The 12,732-nt window shown below is 43.7% G+C and overlaps 1 protein-coding gene across 9 annotated transcripts in view; it reads right to left on the reverse strand.

Moving 5' to 3' along the window:
• LOC147013969 (uncharacterized) overlaps positions 1 to 12,732 on the reverse strand; it is a 116,259-nt gene that overhangs the window by 7,529 nt on the left and 95,998 nt on the right. For 6 of the 9 annotated variants that reach the window (XM_085851427.1, XM_085851429.1, XM_085851424.1 and 3 more), the window contains 2 exons: positions 8,135 to 8,218; positions 5,693 to 5,769 (listed from right to left, as the gene is read on the reverse strand). In XM_085851427.1, coding sequence (XP_085707553.1) covers positions 5,693 to 5,769; positions 8,135 to 8,218 — 161 coding nt within the window. The remainder of the gene's footprint in view (positions 1 to 5,692; positions 5,770 to 8,134; positions 8,219 to 12,732) is intronic. The other 3 variants (XM_085851425.1, XM_085851431.1, XM_085851432.1) reach the window with 2 other exon arrangements.

The raw sequence follows: 12,732 nt of genomic DNA on the forward strand, positions 1-12,732 counted from the left end.
AAACGGCCCTTTCGGAGAGACATAGTGAGAGTGTGAGATTTGTCCGGATTGAAAGACATGTTCCACATGTTGGACCAGTTTGTGATTTTACCCAGATCTGCAGTGAGCGAAGAAGCTGCTGCTTGCCGGTCTGAGGGATGATAGATGGTCATCAGCATCAGCAAAGAGGTTTCACTTCAATTCTCAACAACAACAATGAAGGTCCGCAATGTGTGCTTTGCCTGAAGATACTCAGCAACAGCTCATTGAAGCCAAGCCTTCTCTCCTGGCATCCGGAGAAAACTCACTCTGGTTATAAGAACAGAGACCTTGAATTTTTCAAGTGCAAAGAGACATCCCTCAAGAAACAATGATTCAATTTAGGTGGGAGCTTTCACCAGAAATCCAACGCAGCAGTGAAGGCTTCATAGGAGGGCATGCTCATGATTGCCAAGCATAAGAAACCACACACTATTGGAGAAGATCTCAATCTCCCGATGGCCAAAAAAATGGTGTGTTGTCATTGGAAATGATGCTGCAAAGAAACTGAACCAAATTTCGTTCTCCAACAACGCAGTGCAACGCCAAATCGAAGACATGTCCTTGGATATTTTGGAGCAGATCGTCAGTGAGATTCGCGAATGTCCAGTTGGATTCATCATACATTCATCATACCACAAGATGTGGCAACTTGTTCACAGCTTCTTGTATTTGTTTAGTATGTCAGATTAGTATGTTTAGTATGTCTATTATTGAAAGATGAATTCCTGTTCAATGCTGTGTTGAAAAGCACTACCAGAGCCGATGACGTCTTCCATGCCGTGGATTCATTTTTCAAGAAGCATGGCTTGAAATGGACCGACTTGAAAGGCTGTACCATGGACAATGCACCAGCAATGTTGGGACGGAAATCCGGTTTTCAAGCTCACGTCAAGGAAGTGGCTCCGCACGCTGTATGTTTGCACCGTATCATTCATTGGTTTGTTTCGTCATGCAAGTTTCTTCCGAAGGCCTGGGAAGCATGCGTCGGTACTGGTCAAAATGAACAACGTGAAATCAAGCGCCCTCAGTACTCGGCTGTTCAAATTGCTGTGTGAGAATTTCGGAGCTGAGCACAGCGTACTCCTCTTTCACACGGAAGTTTGCTGGCCCTCTTGCGGAAACGTCATGAAACGCATCTTTGAGCTGTGGGACGAGCTACTAGAGTTCTTCAATTGTAGTGGCAAGTGTAAGGATTTTGTTACCGCCCTGGAGGATCATTCCTTTGTTCTCCATCTCGCCTACCTTGTCGATATCTTCAACGTCCTTATAACGGGTTCAACCGGAGTCAAGGGTTTGCGAATTTAGGTCGAAGCTCAGAGCATTTCTTGTGACATTTCGATTGTGGAGAGCGAACATTCAGGCTGGCGTGTTCGCCATGTTTGCAACTGTCAGAGGTTCTGGAACTGGATAGTACGTCCTCCGAGAACTTAAGGGCTCCAGCCTGTGAGCATCTTGGCAAGCTGGAGGTGGAATTAAAAGGATACTTCCCAGATCTCAAGGAGGACCTTCGTTTCTGATGAAATCTGTTTGAGGCCTTACCAAAAGAGTTACCAGCAGGAAATGGAATGCAGGAGGACCTGATCGACCTCCAACATGATGAAACCGCATGGGAGGTGTACCATGAGAAGACTGTAATTTTTGGTTCTGCATGCTGAAGTCCTACGAGTCACGGAACCTGCTCTTATTTCCAATGAAGTGGTTATGGGAATTGACGTTTTCATTGTTGTTGGGCATCAAAACGAAACAGATACTCTAGTTGGGCTTTCTTATGTCTCTCCCTCAGCAGTGGGGTCCTCATGGGTCTCCGATCATAGAAACCCCTTTCATTGAGTTGTCGATGGATGGTGCGAGTCGAAACTGTTGTACCTTGTGTTTAAAGGTCGGCTTGAATCTGTTTGGCAGTTGATCGAGGTGCTTTCTCCACCATTCGAACAATCCTTCCCTGCAATCTTCGATCAAGTTTTCTCTTGCAGCCACATCTAGGGAGGTTGGCTGCAGTGCCATGGACCTTAAACTTCCTGATAACATTGCGTATGGTGGACAAAGGAAAATCAAGGTCTCTGAAGATGGACTTGTAGCCTTGAGATTGTCCATGTTTGGCTACAATCATGTGTCTGACCTCCTCAGACAATTCTCTGGTTTTCTTTGTTTTCTCCATGCTCATTGCGGTGCACACACTGACACAAAACAGCAGAATGACACCTTTTCTCTATTCAAACTGGTTGAATGAGTGATTTTCATATTGCAAGGATCTGCAACTCACCACAGGTGTGTTCAATTTCAAAGGAAAGGAGAATCACCTGCTTGAAATCTAATTATTTCAAACAACTTCTGAAAGGTGCCAATAATATTGTCCGGCCCATTTTAGGATTTGTGTGTGGAATAAGCTAAAATTTAGTAATTTTTTCAGCTTTTTTTGTTTTGTTCCACTGCAAACCAAATAAATAAATCCATGGATACCAAAATATTTTATTTCACCAATTTTCTGGAAGACATGGTGCATTATTTGAAAAAAGGTGCAAGGGTGCCAATAATTTTGGTCACGACAGTATGTCTATTATTAAATGCGCAAAACACCAGTACACAAACACCATAAAAAACAAGTCCTGGCAAGGGTCTGCAATCTCTGATTGCTATTTTTCTTGTTTGTTTTGATTTCATGAATCTTTTTTTTCTTCAAGAGTATAATCCAGAAGTTTGCTACATCATACAAGTCTGGATCTTACTCAAATTGAGCGTAATGTTTATGCAAAGGTGCATAAAAATTACCATGCATTCATGAATTCAGCTCTGAAGTAATCCATGTATGGCAAAGATGCGCCCATGGATATATGAAACCAGGTCAAAATGGCTGGCAGATGTGGCCGGACCACAAATTGTTGCTCAGGTTGAGACTTGAGTCGTGGAGGATCACTGTTAATATTGCTTTAATATGCAGAAATTGGAATATAATAGAATATGAGTCCGTGTGCGTCAACTGCGACACGTTTATACCGAATATAATAGAACATGAGTTATTAGTGACAACTATCCATCTATCCAATTCAATATAAACACAAGCTCAGCACATGCACACCACTGGTGTTACCACAATCTACTGTGACAAAATAACTGTTAACGACATTTTGTTTCGCCATTGGGTAGTGATTGAATTCCTCGTGAAGGAGAACAACTCAGCTGTACATATCTATGGCCGAATGAGTCAGATGTACGGAGATGCCGACATGGGTGCTAGCAGTATCAGAAGGTGAGTGAAACATTTCAAAGACGGAAACGTGGACAACGCCCATCAGCCACACTATGGTTGGCCGAGAAGCGCCACGACTGAATGCAACGAGTAGACAGTTGATGCGCCCATGAGTATGGCAGAGGACACCACACCGTACAAGAGATAATGGCGATCTTGGGATATTGGAAAGTTTGTTCCCATTGGGTTCCCCATTTGTTTTTGAAGGAAAACAAAAACACGCGTGGATGCGTCATCACAGTTGCTTCAATGACATATTGCCGATGGCAATGACTTCCTGTTCCGTATTGTGACTGATGATGATAGCTGGTTCCACCATTTTGACCAAGAAATCGAGCAACCGATTGCTTTAGAAACAGTCACGAAGAAAAAGGAAACCCAAATAAAACCTCTATAAGATACAGGATGAAACTTTGCTACCACAGTGCCCGTAACAGGCATGGCATGCCCACACACCCATGGAGAGTCCCTATATATCCAAATCTACCCATATGTACCACATCCGTGTGTGCTGTATACGTACGCTCTATCTTGTATAGCAACTGCAGAATGTGCATCCTGATTGGGAAACGAACTGTACCGCTATTGACTGTACGGTGCTCCATAAATGGTTTAAGCACTGCAACGGAATGCCTGGTTTGGCAAGTGATTACCAATTGCAGTCGATAAACCCATGCACCCGGAAACACGTTAGCAATGTCCAAATTGGACAAATGAACACTTTTTTTAGTAGTCGGAACTACTGCCAAGTTCAATTCTGTAGCTAAAAATTTGTAATTCGGCTTAGTATGATATTTTCTCGAGGTTATGGCAGGTGCGGAAATGAAATAAAGCCACGAACTCTGGCATCACCAGGCGTTTTTAAGCATTGCAATCTACCCAGTGATTCAGAGCAATGATGAACAGGCATTCGATAATATTAGTGAGGAAAGTGGGGGGGGGGGCGGGGGGGGAAACTATCGTTAATAAATTGTTGTGGCCTGTTCCAAGTCAAGGCATGGTTGAGCAGAGCAGAAACCATGGCAGCTTCAAACAGCGAGGTAACTCAGGATATGCCACAAGACCCCATGGAGAGCAAGTTGGCTGAGGATGTGCCTGATGAAGGATATAATTAAATGAGGCTGTCAAAAAGGGGTGTTTTAATTTCCCTAAACACCCCATTTTCACTCATGCACTTCCTTGGAAGTTCCCTTCATATACATGCAGTTTCAGGCTGCTAGGTTTTAGAGTTATGATGTGATGCTTCATATTAGAGACGAGCCAAAACCCCGTCACAGACGGATTCCGAAGGTTGACTATTGCCACGATGTGTGATGCACTCTTACAGGTACGAAGTTTCTTTCAGCCCAGGTCACAGTACTGAAAAAAAGTGACGCGACTGCTAGGAGGAGCACAAAATTGGTCCTTTAGTATTAATATATAGAAGATACAATGTTTCTTGTTACATTTTTTGTGTCAAATTCACATTCTGAGGTAGTCAGCATGTGCAGAAGAGGGTTTTACATTTCAGACGCTATTTTCGAGGAGTGGAATTACACCTCTCAGCGGTGACGGTCTGTCGACGACAGACGTAATGACCGATGATGTCATGACGTCCTTAAGCCTCTCAGCGGTGACGTCACACGTCGCCATGTAAAGGAATGTAAAACGAAAAGTGTTTATTCTGCTTCAGAGTTGAAGTTTGACGATTGCCACTATGTGCGATGCACTCTTACAGGTACGAAGTTTCTTTCAGTCCAGGTCACAGTACCGAGAAAAACGTGACGCGACCGCTAGGAGGAGCACAAAATTGGTCCTTCAGTATTAATATATAGATACTAGAAACACCTGTTCCCTTTGGGAGGAGATTAGGGGCCAGGGGTAATGGGAATGGGGGTGTATTGTGGGGCAAATATATTTTTTGTGCCATGGCTAATAATCCCCCCCCCCCACCCCGGGCTGCAGCAGGATTCAGTGAACCACACACAGTGGCATGTGTACAGGCAAAAATTGTGAGTTCTCTCTACCTCCCCCCCCCCACCCCACTCACAGTGGGTGGGGGATTTTTGTTTATGCCCATGGCCTAACCCTGGGTATTACCAGCACGGATGCAAATTTTGGTGAAGATCAGTCCAGCCCTGTTTTTTTCAAGGACTTTCACACGTACACAAACACACATACACAATCAGATAATTGCCTTATTTAATAGAGTGGATTTAAGTTTCTGACACAGTTAACGACTGGAAATTGCATTCCACAGTGTGAATAAGCTACCAAGCTTGTCATCGAGAAGTGTGGTTATGAGTTATGACACTAACTGCACTAATATTGTTTCCCGATTTTAATCATGCTCTTGTCTCATGCTGTCTGAACTTATGGCATTTTAAGTCCAAAAAATAAAATAAAAAAGTCAAACTTAGTGTTTTGCACATTGAGAAATCAAACCCATTGTGAATGATGGTGTTGGGTGACATCTCCCACCATGGCAAATGTCGTTTTTGATTCCTTCGAAAATGGGGACCCTGAGGCAAATCAAAAGATATTATAACAACAGAACAATGGCAGGAATTAAAAAAAATCACTTCCCAAAAGACAACAAAAGTAATATATTCATGCATGTTGTAAGAACCTCAGAAGAAAGTGAATAAGTACAACGAACATATTATTATTATTATTTTTAGTTTTAAAAAAAGCAATTCCAAGTTTTACAAACATTTAAAACTTTCAGGACAGAAGGAAAAAAAAAAGTTTCATAATTATACCCTTCCAAAGCAGGAAGTAACAAATGCCAATAATACATTATGAAAGCTAGGTAACCATTTTAATTGTCACCTTTATCATTTGGAGAGGGGTAAGATGAGGGATAAAAGCAAGAGTGGGTTTGGGGAGAAATTAATTGCATTTTTTTTTAATTGGGAGAAATACAATAAAATAAAAAGACAAAAGGGAAAAGGGGAAGAACAGTTTTATTTCATCTAATTCTCAATTAAATTTCAATTATTATTTCCTTTTACCCTGCCCCCCCTCCTCTTTCCCTGCTTCCCCACCCACCCAATTTCACAAAACATGGAGGGGTATATATTGTCCCGTGAGTCCCAATGGCAAATCCATTCCTGACTAAACAGCAAAAACAACTTGATTTGTGAGAGCAGCAAAGTCTTGTCCCCATTTCGTTGAAACTTATGTGATATCACAGGTTTCACATTCTACGATTGCCAAATCAGTTAAAATAAGCAATTCAATGTTTTTGAGAACAGCCACTTCTCCAGAAACAATGACATGCCTAAAGGTATGCTGGACTAAAATGATTATTAGGCATCATTCTCTATACAGAGCGGTGGTTCTGCCAAAGCAGTCTTTTGGTTTGGGTTACAATCCTAGCCACTCCGATGCAGTATACTAGGCCGAGGGTGCAGAGATTTGTAATTTGGCCATGGTGCTGGCAATAGACCACCTACTCTGCAAAGGACATGGTGGGGTCATTAACATCCCTATAACTAATGCGAGAAGACAGAACATCCAGTTTAACGTCCATCTAAGGGACAGCACACACATTGATGCCTTCCTTGCCCTCCATGTGAAACACTGGGATGACAGTTTATAGCTGGGTCGAGATTTGAACCCAGGCTAGACAGCTTCGAAGCGAATGGAGCTAAAATTTTAAACCAAATCCCACTGTTATTTGGATGAATAATGACATCGATGTGAAAACAGCACTTACGATAGAGTTCATAGAACACGTTACCTTGTGCAGTGTTCAAGTATATCCTACAATTGAAATAAAATAAAGATTGTAAAGGTCTTTAAAAAAAATTCCAGAAGTTTAGCGCGATTGAAGGAGTGTCTATTACACCACCAAAACATTATTTTAGTTATTAGTGCCTGCTGTATGTATCCTTTATGACGTCCTTAAAAACAAAGTTTTCTGTTTTGAATGATTTTTGCCTCTGCCACTGAAGGTGGATGGAGGTTGTGTTTTCACCCCGATCCGTCTGCTTTTGAACAAAATATCTCAAAGTTGTGGACGGATTTGGCTGAAACATGGTGTGCAGGTTGGGTTTGTAACAAAGAAGAAATGATGAGATTTTGGTGAAGATCTGAATCCAGATCCGGATGTGAGAATTTTTAAAGTGATTTTTCACCATTGGGTGATTGGGCTAAAACGACATATGGCATGACATCTCAAAAAGTTGTCGACGGATTCGGATGAAACTTGGTGGACGAGTTATTTCGGTGACAAGAACAAGTTGATTAAATTTTAGTGCAGGTCCGAATCCAAATCCAGCCTATCAGTGGGATACAAAACAAGCTAATCAACCTGGCGGAAGTGTGCGCTCTATCAAGTGCCCTTCTAGTCAATTTTGTTTCACTGCCAAACAGAATAAAACAAAATATCTCACTCCACTCTGCACGTGTGCGATCGGGTCGAAGTTGGAAACAAAATACTGTTCAAGTACACGTTTGCTTTCTGATTTGTGTTCAAAATATAATACAGTATTCAATTTAAATGAAGTTGTTCCTTGATCATAAACCGACGTTTGTGGACAGACATGGACCAAATGCTTAACCCCACTTTTCACTTCACCAGCATGGGGTAAATATATTTGGCCAACATCAAGAACATGCTCTTCCATAAGCCTCATTCTTGTACAGAAAAACAAGAAAGAAAAGAAACTCATGCACCATACACTTTGAAGGATCTTGCAGCAACAATTACAACTTCATTTTCAGAAGCAACATGATTATATTTCTAGTCATCAGATATCAAAAGGATAAGTATGCATTTTAAAGATTTGATATAGCAATATTTAATAAAGTTTTAACTTTGATTATCCTTGACTGTGATGCCTTGTTCTAATGTGGAAGAAAAATCAGAAACAGTTGTACCTTTGTTTTGATAATAGTTGTCATGTTGATTCGACACGTTTCCTCCTGTATGTTTCTTTTTGTTGCTGACCTGAAAGTAATATTCTAAAACAAAGATTTAGCATTAGTCCACGTTTGTCAATACGTTGTTCAAAAAATATCAATGAACATAATTGGCCCTAAGACCGCGCTTCCTCCGCGTGAAGACATGATTCTGCTCCAAGAGAACGACTTTCCAAACTCATAATACCCGTCCTGATTAATCGAGTTGCAACTTATTAATCTAACAGCACGAGGGGATCTTATTGATGTCTAAGATTGTGCGGTGGTATGAAAACTTTGACCAAAATCAATTTTGTGCAGAAATGTTCCTAGCGTGTTTTTGTCTTTTCCTCCATTGGTCCAGCATGGTTCACAGCCTAATTTAGCCAGGGCGTTACCCCCCAACGATCTGTTTCCTAGCCGGTACGTGCTTGGCAGTCCCGCTCGGCTGCATCTGATCTGGTGAGGTGATCCGGTATGAACAAGTGCGTACCGAGGGCGTGTTCCCCGGTAATTAGATCACGTGACCTTTAGGTAAACGGTATTCATTAGACGGAGGACCCTAAGTCACGTGGTTGAGTTATTGGCGTTCACAATCGATTAGCGATCCGCGGCGTCACAAAGTTATTCATGTGCGGCGGCCTGCAATTCCAGAGAGTCTGGTGGGAACCCGAGGTAGTTCACTCCTCGTGGACTTCAAAATATATATATATATATATATATATATATATATATATATATATATATATATATATATATATATATATATATATATATATATATATATATATATATATATATATATATATAGTAATCCCCCGTTTCTCGCAGGGGTAACGTTCCAAACCCTCCCGCAGTAAGTGAAAATGCGCGATGAATGGACGCCTCCACAAAACACATTTTAATCTCAATTAAACACTTAAAGAAAACATTTGAAGCATAAAAATGCTTACTGTAAACTCAGTAACGTTGCAAAAACATTGTGATGGGCAGTTGCTGGCGTTGTTTCTTCATGGTGGTGAGGAGAGTTTTATAGATTTCCATTGCGCCATCAATAGTGTTCTTGAATTGCAACGCCCGAACCATAGAGGGATCCCATGCCTCAGCCATCCCCTGCAATTCTTTGGCCGTTTTCGCCATTGTTGCTAAGCGTTCAAGTGATAGGCTTTCATCGTCGTGCTCCTGCAATGGGTCAGATTGTTCCTCCTCCTCTTCGCTTGCAGACTTCGTAAGCTCAGCCAAATCGTCGTCCGTTAATGGGTCAGAGTTGGTTTTGATGAGGTCATTCACTTCGTCGTGCATCATGTCATTGAATCCTTCTCCTCCTAGAATCTTCGCCAGCTTGACTGCCTTATCGATTGCCGAATGGTGAATTTCGTCTGGAGAAAAGGCCTTGTATTCGTGGACGCATTCTGGCCACAACTTCTTCCAACAGGCGTTTAAGGTTTCTTTATTCATTTCTTGTAGAGCCTTCTGAATTATTTGGAGACACGTTGCTATCGTGAAATCACGCCAATACGCTCTCAGAGAAAAATTGTCGTCGGAATCCATGGCCTCCACGAGGTGCTGCAAGGCGTTGCGAATGTAAAGCGCCTTGAAGGCGCGGATGACGCCTTGATCCATAGGTTGGATGAGGGATGTTGTGCTTGCCGGGAGGAACTCTATCTGCACTCCCTCGTATGATAAATCCAGTGGGTGGCCTCCAGCGTTGTCCATCAGCAGCAGCACCTTAAACTCCATTCCGAGGTCGCTGAGGTACATTTTGGCTTGAGGGATGAAGCACTGGTGGAACCAATCGGACGCAAGGATTTTCGTAATCCAGGCCTTGGGGTTATGCATCCAGTGGATTGGCAGCAGGTTTTTATTTTTGTTTTTCATGGCCCTTGGGTTCGCAGACTTGTAAATTAGCCCTGTCTTCAACATGAACCCAGCAGCATTGCCACACATTATCAGGGTTAATCGGTCCTTCTGAGCTTTGAATCCAGGGGCTTGGGCTTCCTCCATCATGATAAACGTTCTGGATGGCATTTTTTTCCTGAACAAGCCAGTCTCGTCCATGTTGAAAACTTGTTCTGGCCTGTACCCCTTCTCGATAATCGCCTTGAATGTCTCCGGGTACTTCTCGGCGGCTTCTCCATGCAGCGATAAGCTCTTCAGTTTGAATCTTTTTTGAAATCGGTCAAACCAGCCCTTGCTGGCTTTAAATTCAATGGGTCTGCTGCTGTCGATGGTCCTGGTTGGGGGTCGTCGGGGTCATCCTCGTCGTCGTCTCCTTCGGTACCTGCTACTCCAGCGAATTGCCGATAAAGTTTTCTGGCCTTCTCCCTGATGGTGTTGGTGTCCAATGGGATGTTTTTCTCCCTGCAATCGGTGATCCAAAGGGCCAGTGCCGATTCCATCCTGACGATGTTCTTGTTGCGTGCAGTTACCACCCTTTTTGCGCTTTGGCAGTAGTTGACTGCTACGGTACTCCTGATGTTGGCTTCGTCTTTCTTGATGTAGCGTAGGTCGATTCATTCAAACCGTAATGGCGTCCAACCGCGGCAAACCTTTTTCCTTCTCGAAGCATATCTAGCACCTCAACCTTCTCCTGGAGCATTAGGACCTTCCTCTGGCGCTTCGGTTCCTTACCAAAAGCCTTAGAAGGTGCAGGGCGTTTGGGCAGCATCGTAGGGCTTGGAGAAAAAAACGTAGAAAATGTGTCGTTCACAAGCGAAACACTCAAGACAGCGAGAGTGCGCCTCGTGGGCAGCAGCCAATCAGCGCCAAGGAGAAATGAATAGCGCTCTATGTCTTTGTCTCGTGCGTTGTGTCGACAAACATACAATTTTTTTTTTGTTTGTCTTATTATGAAGATACTTTCGAGCGCCACGCGTTATAATTTATTGCTTAAATAATTTATATTTTATATATTATTACCGCGGTGTACCGGGGGAATCTGCAGAAAATTAGTTACGTTCCAAGGGAAAACCCGCGATGAACCAAGGTTGACTGTATATATATACACATATACATGCTCAAGGTTTCTGGGTTGTATACAGTAAGTACTGTAGTTGGTAATCACACTGACTCCAACCTGCCAGTTCCCGAAAAACTGTCGATAATTAATCGGCCAAGCGTGTCCGTTTGTTGTTCATAAAGTATAACATTTTCTCTCTAACTCTCTGCATCCAGGCAGTGATTACGTGTGGGTATGGACAGTGTTCGTCTCCCGACAAAGATTGTGTCCAGGCATTGTTTATCTCCGGACAGTTTTTGTCTCTGGACCTGTCCGGGCCATGTCTGTCTGTCTCTGGATGTGTCCGGGTGGTGATCGTCAAAGGACGTGTGTGTTTCCGGATTGTGTTTATCTTCGGACATGTCTGGGCGGTGTATATAGTATTGTTACGAATTTGGAAGCCTTGTGCACACAGACAGACCAGCCGTCCCCCTATAGCTCAGTTATATCGGTAAGTGTGTTTCTAGTTAGGGTCCCATCCCTTGTTTAATGGGTAATTAAATGTTCATGTGCTGTGGAGTTATTTTGATAGTGAGGGTTTTCTTTTACATTTTTACACCCCTGATAACAACAACACGCTTTCACCTCGCTTCCTCACACCGACGCCATTGCCTAGGTGCGTGTCAGCACGTACGTGGGCGGAGCCCATGCAGGACCATGTTGCTCTGCTCGTTTGAGGGGCGGTCCGAGGCAAGAAGATGGAGCCGTAACATGCGGTCCGCCCAATGAGAGAGGGCCACACACGAGCAGACCGCGCAGGAGAACGACGAAGGAAAGGAGAGCAAATATTTGCGGCGGATCTGCTCGAGCACGCGGAGAAACAATCTGGGCCCCATCTGTTTGAGCGTGTGCTCTGGCTCTCTGCTCATCTCATCGCTGGCGTGGTCTGGCTCTCGGTCCGCATCTCGTCGCGTGCTGGAGCCTGGCGCTGCCTCCGTACCCAGTGTTTGCAGTGGCATCAAGCTGCGGATTCAAGTCCCGCCGAATCGGATCGACAAGGGCCGCACGAGGCGGGAAGGTCCATTTTCTTTTTGGGGTATTTGTGTGTGCGCATGTGTGTCTGGGGCCCCGTCTTTAAGTCGTAACTTGTTAAGTGCTCTTTTTGCCTTGTACATACTTGCATTTCTATTAGTCGTGATAACTCTGCCCTTACGTGCTTCCCTCCTTCCTCACCTACTGTTAATAAATACCCCATTTGTTGAATGTTTCAGCTCGTCCTTGTCCAGCAAGGTGCGTGTTGGAGAATTAAAAAGGCCGTTGTCGCCGTAGCTGTGTGCATTCAGACCGACGGGAGCTCGGTGACCATCCGATCGGGCCAAGCACGGAAACGACTCGTCCTGTTGAGGGTGTGAATACTCGGTAGCTCGCCACGTGGGTCTCTATACTAGGTATTTTGAAGTTTGGCAAATAACGCTGTCCCACGTGGTGGAATTATTGACGATTCACGGTCCTGCAAGGGACCCGTACCCTCGGAGTTTTCCGAACGGTACGATCTAGATTCCGGGTGTTCGGTAGAGTCGACCCTACTGCTCCTCCTCGCGGTCGTGCTCGCAGCCGATACCCGGCCCGCAACAGCATG

The sequence above is a fragment of the Eptatretus burgeri genome, chromosome 13 (assembly GCF_056783735.1).
Source record: "Eptatretus burgeri isolate ZD-2024b chromosome 13, Ebu_testis_v1, whole genome shotgun sequence".
Lineage (NCBI taxonomy): Eukaryota > Metazoa > Chordata > Myxini > Myxiniformes > Myxinidae > Eptatretus > Eptatretus burgeri.